Below are 14,057 nucleotides of genomic sequence, written 5' to 3'. Positions count from 1 at the left end.
TGTTAAAATATAATTTTTTTTTAGATTTGAAAAAGTTGAATTATATATTTTTTTTATTTGAAAAGTTGAAAAAGTTGTAATGATTAATTTGAAAAAATTGTAATGATTAAATTGAAAGTATTTGTGTTTAAATAATGTTTGGGAAGGAAATGAGATGGAATGAGATGTGATGGGATGGGATAGGATGAAAAATATTTCCAAACATCCCATATTCCCCACATTTATTCCGTCTCAGTCGATTTAACAGAAGCAAAATCAATCAAAATCATCACATTTTCGGTCGTTCAATCATCAATTCTCAAATTTCTAAACACGGTACTCATCTTCATCCTCGATTTTTAATAAAAATTAAGGTCAGATTTGGATGCCCATATGAGATACAAACTATCTCATCTGAGTTGTACTTCATCTTTCATCTACCTAACCAAATGGCAAAATACAAAATTTTATCTCATTTATGATTTTTCAACCATTATTACAGTAACAATATGGTACCGCTACAGTTGATCTGCTATAAAGTTTCATCTACCTCTACAGTATTGTTGTACTACTACAATAATGTTACAGTAACGCTAACTACCACATTTTTAATATATATAATTATCTATTAGAATTTTTTATTTTATTATAATATATAATTAGAAAAGTATATTTCGAATTTTAGAAAATATAGTATAATAAATAGGTCATAATTAGAATAATTTTGTTTAACAAAGAAATGCGTTCATATTTGGGAATATTGAAATAATCACGGCCAACTACAAAAAATATATTTTAGGAAAGTCAAAATATTTATGAGTTTTTAAATTAATAATAGATATTACTTATTTTTAATATATTCATAATATTTCCACCCAACAATTAAAAATAATTTTCAATAATTGGTGGGACCCACTACTTTATCAAATCCCCAAAAACTTAAAACTATTTCATCTCATCTCACTATCCAAACACCATTTTTTGACAAAATATCTCATATCATCTCACTATCGAAACATATTTTACAAACCATCTCATCTTATTTTAACTCAAAAGTGAGTATTTGACGATAATGATTATTTGTGATGAAAACATACTTATTTTAGCAGGAAATAGTCATTTTTGTAGTAAATATTCATTTTTGCAATAAATAATTAACTACAAGTAAGCAGTTTTCTTATTGTGATAGTACTTTTATATACACTACGAGAAATTAGATTTTTTTCAGCGCTCAAAATCGTCGCAAATACCCATAATAATCGTTGAATTTGATCATTTTTGGCGATTTATAAACTGTTGCAGGTTCGACAAAATCTTAAAGTCATTTTTTATCAATTTCAACGATAGGCAAAAATCGTCACAAAAAACTACTATTTCCGACAATTTTAGTCTGTCACAAATGTCCCAAAAATCGACGAAAATGGCATTCCCATTTACCATTAAAATCGTTGAAAAAAGTTATTTCCGGCAATAAATCGCCGCAAATAACTCATTAACATTTATCAAATAATAACTATCCCACCTTATAAACGCAGATCAAATGTCAACTTTCGAGTCAGTGCCAGTTATTCCAATATTCAAAGAAAATCTTAAAACACAAAGGACACCATATGAATAAGAGCAACCTAAGAACTAATATGAATTTCTTCTTGGATACACAGGCCATAGCTAAAACAATAAATCAAGAATTAAAAAAAGAAGAAACCATGCTAGAAACTGTATATACAGTGAAACAAATGCTCCGCAAGAGTATCACTAGGCATGTACTCAGCAACCAGCAACCTCTCATCTCCATCACAGAAATACCCAATCAAATTGGCTAGCCTCGGATGCCTCATCTCCCCTACTCCCTGCGCCTCCTCCTCATTTGGTGGCAATGGGTTGCAAACATAGCAAGGGAGAGAAGGAGGGCCTCGGGCTGCTGGGCTAGGCATAGAGGAGGAGGGGCTCCGACGGAGGACTGGCGATGGCATTGAGGTGTGGGTGGTGGTGAACGACGCCCCTAGCGACGGCAGTATAGAGAAATCCAAGAGAGAGAGAGAGAGAGAGGTGAGGCCAGAAAGAGATTGACGTGGGGGCTGGGGGAGAAGGAGGGAGTGGCCGTCAAGGTGAGGTCTCGGTGGCGTTCTGGGGCCGTTGGCGACAGGCTGTGTACGATGGAGGCTTGAGGGAGAAGAGGGACTAGGAAAAGAGAAGAGGGGGGGGGGGGGGGGGGGGGGAGACGGCTGGAGGGAACGATTTGAGGGGAAAATATAAAGCGGGGGTTTTAAATTTTATTAGCTTTTCTGGCAATTTTGATTCACCGCTAATAAGTTTTAATGGGCGCAAATGTTTTACAGCGACAATGTTTGCCGTAAATAGTATTTGTTGCGGCGATTTTATTTAATCGACGGAATTTTAATGCCGCTATAGTTAATAATACTTTTTTGTGACAACAAAACTTGCTGCAAAAGGTACAAATGTCGCCGCAAAAAGTGAATTGTAAATTTTCCTTTGTGATTTCCCAACTTCGCACTAGAAATTAAGCGGTGACTTGGAAATCGCCGGAAATAATCCCTATTTGCGGTGAGTTATATTGCGACGATTTTAAAATTGCTGAAAAATGCTTGATTTCTTGTAATGACTTTTATAACGAATATATAAAAGTCATGTGCGCACGCGTGCATAAAATGTATTTATGTGTATATATTTTCATGAAATAGACTCATATGCATAAGGATTAAAGATGAAGACGATTCCCTCTCAGTTTTGATTCTAACTATATACGTACGTACTCAAACCAATTCTCATAACAAAGTTAAAAATAATAAGAAAACAAACTCATGCATGTAACCATGAGTTTTAGTTGTTAATTTGCCAAATTATATCATGACGTTTTTTCGTGAAATCAGAACTTGGGTTTTAATTCTTTGTTAAATTATATAGTCCACTATCAAATTTCCCATAAAAAGTCCAACAAAAAGTGATGGCAGGTTTCATGCCATGCACGCCAATTGTCAATAATGATTTGCCACATCTAAAAAATATTGTCACAATAAATATTGCTATGTTATTAGAGGACCATTAATCCGACCTATTACTTATCAATGTTATCATGTAAAATATATGCTTTCGTTTAAGCATGAACATTGCTTAATTTTCAAGTCGTTAGGGGTAAAACATGAATTTGAGTGATAAATTAAACATGATCTAGTTGTTAGGCTTGATGGAATTCAAGCAATTAAGGTAGAGAATGTTCGTATGGTGGCTGCCAAATAGAGTTTGTGCACATTGGAGAGGATGGGCTCTAGGTTTTTTATTTGTCATGTATTTTAGAAGATTGTATTTGCCTGGTTGGATAATGAAAACCCATTATCTCATATCGTCTTATTTTATCTCATCTCAATATCCAAACACTATAAACACAGACACTTTTCAATTTCAAATCTTTAACTTTTTCATATAATCATACAATTTTCTCAAACTTCCAAATAAAACATAAAAATAATTCAACTTTTTCAAATTTCAAAATAATATTATAAATTATATTCTAACAATATTTTAACTTTATAATATTTTTTATTCAGCTGTTTTCTCTATCCTTTCTCAAAATCCCATATAATATTTTAACTCAAATAATTTCTAACCCATCTCATTTCAACTCAAATATCTCACTATCCAAGTCAGCCCTAATCTGTTTTAATTGTATTGAGAACTCCCTTTTGTGAGTGTTTAATATTTAGATATATTGCGGTTAGGACCTCAAGTGGAACAAATTAGATAGACACATTAAATATTAAGCCATACAACATTTATTGTTTACCGTATAAATATTTCGGGCCATATTATAAAGTGAGCAATAAATCTCTTAAGGCCTATTTATTTATCTCTCATATTTGAGGCGTATATAAACTTGAAGGAATCTCTTTCCATCTTTTCTTATTGTGAATTCCTTTTTTATTTATCAGTGGATCATGTAGGTATTACGCTTCAAAACTTAAATAATTTGGTTTAAAAATACCGGTATACCTTGTGTGAATGATTTGATATTATTATTATTATTATTATTAATATTATTATTTCTGCTTGATCTTGATGATCTAAGGGACACAGGAACAACATTTCCTATTCAAATGAAGATTAAGATAGTTAGTTATCTCTAATATATTTATTTTTAGCATTGATGAATATTTAATAAGAGTATTGTTATTTTATGACTAAAGTCACACACTGCCTAGTGACATCACACACTGTTTAGTGACATAATTTAATTTGAAAGATAAATATTAAATTTTAAATTTTACAAATCAAATATTACTATTTAAATGATGTATTCTACACACCGACTTAAAAATAAAATAACTCATTTATTAATAAAAATTAAGATAATTGGTATATCAATCTAATCTTATCTTAATAAAAATGGAAAATGCTAGTTTACCCCTGATTTTGCTCCTGGATTTGACCGCTCATATATTTTAATATTTTTTAAATGTTTAAAAAGATTATTACTAGTGTATTTGTGTATTTTTTTAATAAAATTTTTAAAGATGTTTAAGAAATATTTGAAAAAGAAATACAATTGCACTAGGGTGCACGTACGCCCAACGTAAGAGCTAAGTAGCACAGTGAAGAATATACCTCGCATATGTTATCTTGTAATGTTCTTTCATGTAATTAGCCTTAGGCCTCTAATATCTTTATTTTCGTTAAATCAATTCACTATAAAAAAATTATTTATTTGTGACCAGTTATTTCATGTGAAAACAACTATTTCATATCAAAAGTAGTCTGTTTTCGTTATAAATAGTCAATATCGTTATAAATAATCTGTCATAAATGCTTATTTTTCTTGTAACGACAATTCTATCAAGAGTTGAAGCTAATGGGTAGAGACGTGTTTAATTATTTAGTTAATATTCCAACATATTTTTTTCTCAATAAGTGAGCTCAATTAGTCTCGTTTATTTTCATAACACTTCTCATCTCATTTCATCTCATTTAATCATTACAATTTTTTCAATTCTCAGTACACAAAATAAAATAAACAATTTAATTTTTTCAAATTTCAAAGCAAAAAAATATTAAAAAAATATTTTAATAATATTTTATTCAATTTTCAACTTTAATCTCTACTAATCTCATTCCATCTCATTTCATTTGTAAAAACAAACCAGGAATCTAAACTAGCTAGGTCAAGAAACGACTAATATTAAAACTCGCCAATTATTCTAACAATTTATATTTGTTGATTAGAGGTCATGAACTCAAATCATTTTCCTACATCGTATGCTAAATCTTCTAGTTTTTTAATGCAAATTGTTAGATGCTCAAAGGTAGAATTAGGTCACTAAAAACATGCAATTTTGGTTCTATATATGAAGTTATGTCATCCACTTACATAAATAGAGTATTTATTTTTTATTTAATATATATATTTATATATATATATAGAGAGAGAGAGAGAGAGAGAGAGAGATTTACACATCTCGTATGTTCGATGCTTACAAAGGTCTAGATTATCTAATTAGAATTAAAACAAAAATTAAAACAAATGATCCTAAGAGAGAATTCTCCAAGATGTTGAAAAATATGTCTGGAACCAACCATCACACAAAGAAAAGGAGGCATGGAATTGAATAGGTCGGCATAAGTCTGAGCAGCCAATTAAAGTAGTAGGCCAGGGCTAGCTCAAAGGGTGATAATAGTATAGGAGGGTACCAACTTGTCAAACTCAAAACTCCTAAAATGAGAAATTAAGAAAGTCAAAGCACACACGTGTACCTACACGTGTACAGGGACAGACACACATAGATAGGCTCCTAATTTCCTTCCTAAACGCCATCCACGTGACACCACACGCTCCACACACATAAGCTTCTCGTCATGCAGATGCTATAAATATTATCATGTTTTATATTAATTAATATTTATATATATATATATATTAATTTCTTAATTCGTTTTGATGATCAGTCTGTTTCCTTGGACTTCATGTCTAGTTTGTTTGGTAGTCATAAAAAGTCTTTGATATGGTTAGTGAAATCTGTACTAACCCATCGATCAGAACAATGATCGATCGATTGTCAAGAGATTAGGTGCCCAAATGGTAAAAGCCTTGTAATGTTAGTTTTCCTAACTGAAGACTTGGAGGTGGGAAACTTCTTATATTAATGTTTTTTTATATTTATTTTTGTCATTTTCAAAATGGGTTAGAGTACTTATCAGACTAAGACAAGTGTATTGCATGGAGCAGGGTTTGGCACATATATATATATTTAAATTAATTAAACTATTTTATTTTATTAATTTATTGAAAGTGTCAATTATATATATGTACATGTCATTTAATTCAAAAGGCACTAATATGGGCGGGCCGGGGCTGGTGACCTAAATCATAAGACTTGTGGCAGCTTTATATACCAACAATTAATATCTTGTGTTGACACAGTCACAGACATGCATGCATGCATGCAGCCATGGTTCTGATCACCTTGACATATTATATTATTCCACTTGTCATTATAAAAAAATAACGTTCGGTGTATGAGTAATTAATCAATTAAGGAACAAGATCTCCTGTGGTTGTCGTTGGACGTACAATATTGTTTCATAGCCCCGCCTGCCTCAATATTGTTGGCCTATAATTTTGAGGGATGTTTAATTTGTTCTCTATTAAAGTAATTAACCTTAACATGGTCGACAAGTCATGAGTACAGTCAAATTTCAAGTGGTTTTTTTTTAGGGGGACCAGACCTGTTAGTTTTATTATGAATGAGCACTTCATAATTAATTGAGAAATTCTATTTGCAATCTTGAGTGAGGAATTGCACGTGCAATCTTATTGATAAATGAAGGTAAAAGGAGAAAAAAAATATCATTTTAAAAATAATATTATTGTAATTTTAAATTTTTTTTAAACATAACTGTATGAGCTTGCATGAGCAGTCTCAAATGAGGATTGTATATAGACTAACTCTAATTAATTAAATGATCATTTTGATTTTAAAACCATTAATTAAGTTGGAGTTATGGACGTTTAAATGTGTGCCTACATTTTTTCTTTTTCTCGGCTAATGCTTTAGTCATAAATAAATTCTATAAAAATAAACTTACAAATTGATATATGATCTTAATATGATACGTTAAATTGTAAATCTACTTTTATTATAAAATAGATCTAGCATATCATGTAAAATTATATTAATTTATAAATTTATTTTTATAAGGTGTTTTTATAACTGTGATGTCCAATATATACAGTATCAAGGCTCCGTGCGCATGCATGCATGCATGCATATATAGTAATTTTGACCGTGCATTAATATTTATTAGGTATTAGCTAGTCTAGATAGCATAGGGTGGAATGTTTCAATCACGTACAGAAAGATATATTCTAGTTGGTGTTTTATTCAAACACCAACTAGAATATGCATGCATTGCATGATCAAATTAGGTTCGAAGTACCATTTCCGCACAAAAAATCGTTGAAAACATGCATGAAAGAAAAGTAGTAGTGAAACTAGTTCCCAACTCTTCCTTTCATATTCAATATTCCTTCATACTTTTCTACCTTATGTCGGTTTTGGTAGTTTGTACTTTATGAGAACATCCTGATCAAGTGGGCTTGAAATATTTGTTTTTGTACCTTTTTTTTTCATGCATCTTCATCATCACTGATTGTTGCAACGTACGTAACTTTGAGAAATAATAGAAAAGGAACTGCAAATCATCATGTGTTTCTTGGCGCTTTTGCAGCTAGCAAGCACGGGCGCCGGCCTTCCTGATCTCTGGGTCTACTGTCAATATAAGAAAATTGTTTATTTACGATCAGTTAATTCTAACAAAATGACTATTTATAACTAAAATTAATTACGAATAGTCTTTTAATGGCAATAAATTAGTCACAAAAGTCCGTTTTTCTTGTAGTGTATGCATGTGTATGTGTTGAGTGTATTTTCATTGGATAAAGGCGTAATAATTAGGACTGTTTAGACAATATTTTTTATTTAAGAGGGTCGGATCATATTATAATATGAAAATTCTATACACTATACTACAATTTTATTTTCATCTCATTGAGTATGATGTGGCACATTTAATGTTGAAGTTCACGTACAAAAGCGTTCAAATATATATATCAAGATTAATTTAGAATTTAGAGTTTAATTAGTTCATATGTAAAAATTAAAAGAAATCGATTATGTGTATATATATATATATATATATATATATATATGCATGTATGTATTAGTTGGAAAATATTTATATATTCAATAAATAAAAGCTATTAATCTCATAAAGAACTCGAAAAGTAATATCCAAAGCTTATATAATTTCCAAGTAGTACTGCATATATATATATATATAATGAAAGAATAACGCGTCAAATTTAATTATACATATATATTAAAAAAATCCTTAGGAAAATTTCATGACAATTTGCTAAATTAAGTACTATTAGATTAAACATTATCCAAATTTAAATAATTTTCAATTAGTTGTGCTGTTTACTACACTTTCCGAGCTCCCATTAGTCTCATCACATTAATTGATCTATATATGTAAGTATGTGGTATTATCAATCAACTGTTAGATTAGCTCTTATTTTTTAATTAACAAATTCAAGAGTTAATGAATAACCTCATATTAACACAATAGAATAGGAGTGCATGGAATTAGAGAGTAGTACAGTACATATATAGCATCTTTTTGTTTTGGATAAGTATGTGAATACAATGCAAATCCATACAATATAAAATGTAGTATTTCTATTCATATAAAACAGCTTGTACTCAAGGTTCTAATTTTTCCTTCTTTAGCCATTATTTTTTTCAATTTATAAAACAATCTAAAATATAGAAATGTATTAAAATAATTCTTCAAAATCCTAAATAGGGCCGGCCCAAGGATAGATTGAAAAAAATAAATGATAGAATAATGAAAAATTCTTTTAATCATCTCCACTCTCTATACTTTTTTTTTTCCTTACAAAATGTGTAGTATATAGATGATGAGTAGAAGAATTCAATTAGTTTAAGAAGAATAAAATAAAAATATTAAACAAATATTTAAAAAAATGTAGTTTGTGGTGTGTAGGGATGATAAGAAGCAAAACTCTAGAATAATTGGTCTAGACAGAAAATCAATTTACAAATTGACGTGATTTAATATGATACACTATATTGTAATTTTTTTATTATAAAATAGATCTGATATATTACATTCAACTACCTACATGAATTTATAAACTACATTAGGCACGAAGTTAGGATTATAAGTTTGGAGGGGCCAAATACTTACACTAAAATAATTAGTCGCTAATGAATTGATAAAATGAGTAAAAAATAAGAAAGAAAAAAGAATTAGTAAATTTTCATTCTTCTAATTAGAAAATTTCTTCTTAAAATAATTAAATTTTTCTACTCATTATACATATATCACACATTTGGTAAGAGAAAAAAAAAATAAAAAGTGTGGTGTGTGGAGATGATGAATAGAATTCTTCTAAATAAATAAACGAAACTTTCTAATGTGTTAAATATCTTAAAAATGGAAATTAAGGTGCCGAGATAGATAAAAAAAGAAAAAAAAAAAAAAAAGGAAAAACATATATACAAACATTAAAGTACGTAAATGCAGCGTTTTTATCTTCCTAAATAAACATAAGAAATTTTGTATGTACGTGTTAAGAGCTGGTAATCCCACTTCACTTGATTGAATAAAATGATAATTGATCACATTAATTTCCTGATCATATATATACATATATATATATAAAAGAAATTATATTTGTAGTTATAGATCGAGTGTATATAAATATCGTGTGCTTCTTTTAAGAAAAAGATCAGTAAATATATGAGATTCATATAAAAAAAATAAATAATTTAATAATAAACTCCACCCATTTTCAAAAAAAAGTACAATTTATATATATATATAATCACCATATGCAAACAAAGTGGAATTGGTGCAGGGTAGAGTGAATACAGATGGTTGCGGGGTACTAGATCAGTGTAAATGCAGAATCCCCGTTTTAGCGATAATCTCGACGGGGTTGATTTGGTAAATTCCTGTATTATGTATATAATATAAATAATTCTATATATAATTGTGAAGTACGTAAATATCATATAATTATTTTAAAAAAATAAGATCTATTATTAAAAGATTAATTTTTTTATATAAATTTTATATTTTATTCATATTTTTCAAGACGATTATATAATAGTTATACAATTTATAATTACAAATACTTTTTCTGTGTATGAAACTGTAAAAGAATTGAAATGGCACGTTAATTAATGAGATTAATGGAAAAAGCTGCTAGGAAACTTTAAAAACAAAATAAGCAAAGCAGTTTTGCAAATAATTAATTAGTCTAATTAATTGGGTGGCTGAGATCGTTTTGGTTTTATGTGGATTATCATAGGACCAGGCGTAGGGGAGAAGAGAGGCTGATTACAATATAAATTCACATTCTAAATTGGATAACTACAGGAGAGCTCGAGCTGACTGAAGTCTGGGGGAGACTGTATATACCATTAAAGGACAAATAAATAATTATAGATTTTGAATAATCTTGGAGGATTTCCTCCTATTTATTGCATCCATTCGTATCCTATTTCATGGCATGACCCTTGTGGCCCCATTTGGGAAATTAAGCCCTGGCTTTCTTCTCTCTCTCTCTCTCTCTCTCTCTCTCTCTCTCTCTCTCTCTGTGTCTGTGTCTGCGCCTGATCAATACATATATGCAGAAAACTTTGATGCGATATTATTCCATTAACAGTCGGTCTTGTCTTTGAGAAAGTGGCCGTATATGTATCATGGGGAAAGGAAGAGCACCTTGTTGTGATAAGAGTAAAGTGAAGAGGGGTCCTTGGAGTCCAGCAGAGGACTTGAGGCTCATTACTTTCATTCAGAAGCATGGCCATGATAACTGGAGAGCCCTTCCCAAACAAGCTGGTATATACAGAATATTCATCTCTCTCTCTCTCTCTCTGTGAGTACACATGACAATGGTTTTCATGCATGCTTGAGAATACTTCTTGCAGGATTAATTCATTTTTCTTTGACACTGGAAGTTAGTACTACATTCATGCTCTTGAATTTTCTGGATCAAAAAACTGATCAATTCCATGGATATATATTTATGTCATATCAGTGAAGTTGGATTAATATATATAGTTCAAAACATGAATATATATATATGTATACGTATCCCTTTACAACAGTGGCATTTTTGAATTCTACATGCATGATAATAAACTTTCATAGCCGATATATTCCCACAGCTATCTCCTTGTTCGTTTCTTAATTACTTCGATCCATATGTGTGTGTGTATATATATATATATATATTGATAACAAGCTGCACTTACAGATAGATCAAGAATAATGCAGAATAATTAATCCTGGAAAATATATAGTAAGTACGTACGTACGTACTTTTCACAATGACTGATCTTATTTTGATCTGAATGCAAAAGTAAAGAGAGTTTTATTTTCAATGACAGTGAATATAAACTAGTACTGGTTTTGTTTGCATGTGTTGATAGCTTTGAATCACAACCAGTACGTACGACCGAGTTCATCAAATCTGGGCTCCACTGTAGGATATGATTGTGCGTTGAACTAATTGGTACTTGCATATTTGCTAGTACGTTACTGCTCTAGCTAGCAAGACAACTTTGAAACGTCTTTCTTAATTCCTAGTTTTTCTGGGCCGTCTGTTTCCACCAAATTAAGTGTGACTTTTGAAATATGTGCACGTCTCAATGGAAATTTAACCATTTTAACCTTATTTTAATTCGTGCCTTCCAGTTTAGAATATTATATATATATATATATATATATATATATAGTAACCAATATATTACAAATTAAAAAGTCCAAATTAATTTATAATTAAGAATATGGCAAAATATCATGACAAGTTAGGAAGTTCCACCTAAAAAAAGGCCCAGTTAGGAATTGACAACAACAGCTACCCGAACATATATACTTATTCAAATTTCACACTTTTCCACTAATTGGCTACTAAAGTAAGAAAATTATATTCATTAATACCTAATTTAATTAATTGTTCATCTTATATATATATATATATATATATATATATATATATAATAGGGTTGTTGCGATGTGGAAAAAGTTGCCGTTTGAGATGGATTAATTACCTCCGCCCTGACGTGAAGCGAGGGAACTTTACCAAAGAGGAAGAGAATACCGTAATAAAGTTACACAAGGCTTGGGGGAACAAGTAAGAACTTTTGACATATTGCTAATTAATTAAGTTATTTTTTATTTCATTATTTTCTTGTAGGACTTGATCATTAATTTGCAAAAGATTTAATTTTAAATTTCTCTTGTAAATTAAGTTAAATCGAGTACTGCTATTCTAAAGCTTTTATATCACATCCGTACCATCCACATGATATAATTTGATTTGTAAGATTTAAATTTTAAAATTTATGATCTTTCAAATCAAATTATGTCATGTGAATGGTATATAGTACTGTAGAAATCTTAACATAGAATTATTCTTACCTTATTAATGTGGATGATGCTATGTTTTTGTATTTTGGCATATTATATTACTCTCGATCGAGATGCTTAAAATATCAAATTATTTCGCAGGTGGTCCAAAATCGCATCATATTTGCCTGGAAGAACGGATAATGAGATTAAGAATGTGTGGAATACTCATTTGAAGAAAAAAATGGCTTGCAAAGATGCTAACACTCACGATGGAGAACATGAACAATCCTCCATAACCTCCTCATCTTCATCTTCGTCTAGCTCACTTACGTCATCTGGGAAACATGAAAGTATGGGAATGGAAGTACTTCATGAGTATCAATCGAATGATCATGAAGCACGCAGCTTGACACATATTGAGAAAGTTGATCAAGACTCACAAAAAGAAGTACTTATTTCAAATCAACTTAGCCGAGCCAACTACCGGATAGAACAAACTAGTTATACTTCTGTTTCTTCTCATGATCATTCAAATATCTCAAACTCAAGTCCAGTATTATTTGATGCGTCGAGGGAAGAAGTACTGCAAATCGATAACCCTGATCTGATCGATTATGGAGGGCCTTATGATTTTAATAACATATTACAGGAGGTGAACAAACCAGATACTGTCGAGGACAACCTGTGCCTAGAAATCCCATTTGAGGCCGATGCAGACTTTTGGAACATGTTAGAGAATATAGATTCAACCTTGTCGAATGAAATCCAATCATGTCGTACAGAGGTGAAGGCTTGCCAAAGCTCGAATGTTGGTGATGAATATCATGGCAAAGAAGTTGAGAACAAGAAGTGGTTTCGTTACTTAGAAAATGAACTCGGATTAGTAGATGCTACCGAGGAAGACAACAAGAGCATTTTAATAGATCAGTATGCAGCAGAAGCAGAAGCAGAAGAACAAGCCCCAGATCAGAATTTTCAGTGTCAGATATATTCGAAGGCAGAAATCAATCCAGACATGGCTTATTTTGAAACTTGGCCCACTTTGCCTCAGAGTTCTGCTATCTAATTGGAATCAAATTCCGTGTTTCTAAGAGAACATCAAAATTGACTTACATATATATAAATAATAGGATCCCTAACTTTATGACTTTGTCTGCTTGGTCATGATGTATGATGAACGTACTTCTCCAAAAATTGTATTTTTTTTTTTTTTTTATCAACTGTGGACCGAACCAGAAACATCATGCAGTTAGCGTTTAATTTCGACTTGAATGAGTGCCTAGTATATATAGAGAATAAACACTGCAGTTTTCAATGGATATTTTCCACACACATTGATTGATTTATCTCATAAATATATATGCAATGCAGCTGTTCTATTTTAGGCAATATACAGACATTAAAGATGAGATACTAACTGTTACAGAAGAATCAAATAATAACGTATGCAAGATTTTATTTACCATACACTAATTACAGAGGATGTCTTGGCTGTGTGAGCTGTCCAGCTTTGAATCACTTTCCTTAATACGCCCCTGCAAGATGGGGCTTCCATCGGCAAGACTGATCTTGTTCTTCAAGGTTTCTGTTCTTTGCTTTGATAGTGCTTTTGTCATTAA

General features: G+C 30.7%; 1 protein-coding gene across 1 annotated transcript; it reads left to right on the top strand.

Moving 5' to 3' along the window:
• The first annotated feature begins 10,665 nt into the window (after positions 1-10,665).
• LOC121234033 (transcription factor MYB10) lies at positions 10,666-13,714 on the top strand. Its single transcript, XM_041129833.1, has 3 exons — positions 10,666-10,923; positions 12,091-12,220; positions 12,598-13,714. Exons 1-3 carry the CDS (start codon positions 10,785-10,787, stop codon positions 13,502-13,504), a joined length of 1,176 nt encoding a protein of 391 aa, XP_040985767.1. The 5' UTR covers positions 10,666-10,784; the 3' UTR covers positions 13,505-13,714.
• The last annotated feature ends 343 nt before the right edge of the window (positions 13,715-14,057 follow it).

This window comes from Juglans microcarpa x Juglans regia, chromosome 6D (genome assembly GCF_004785595.1).
Source record: "Juglans microcarpa x Juglans regia isolate MS1-56 chromosome 6D, Jm3101_v1.0, whole genome shotgun sequence".
Classification (NCBI taxonomy): domain Eukaryota; kingdom Viridiplantae; phylum Streptophyta; class Magnoliopsida; order Fagales; family Juglandaceae; genus Juglans; species Juglans microcarpa x Juglans regia.
Note: the sequence above shows the minus strand (reverse complement) of the source record. Positions and strands in the feature narration are given on the sequence as shown.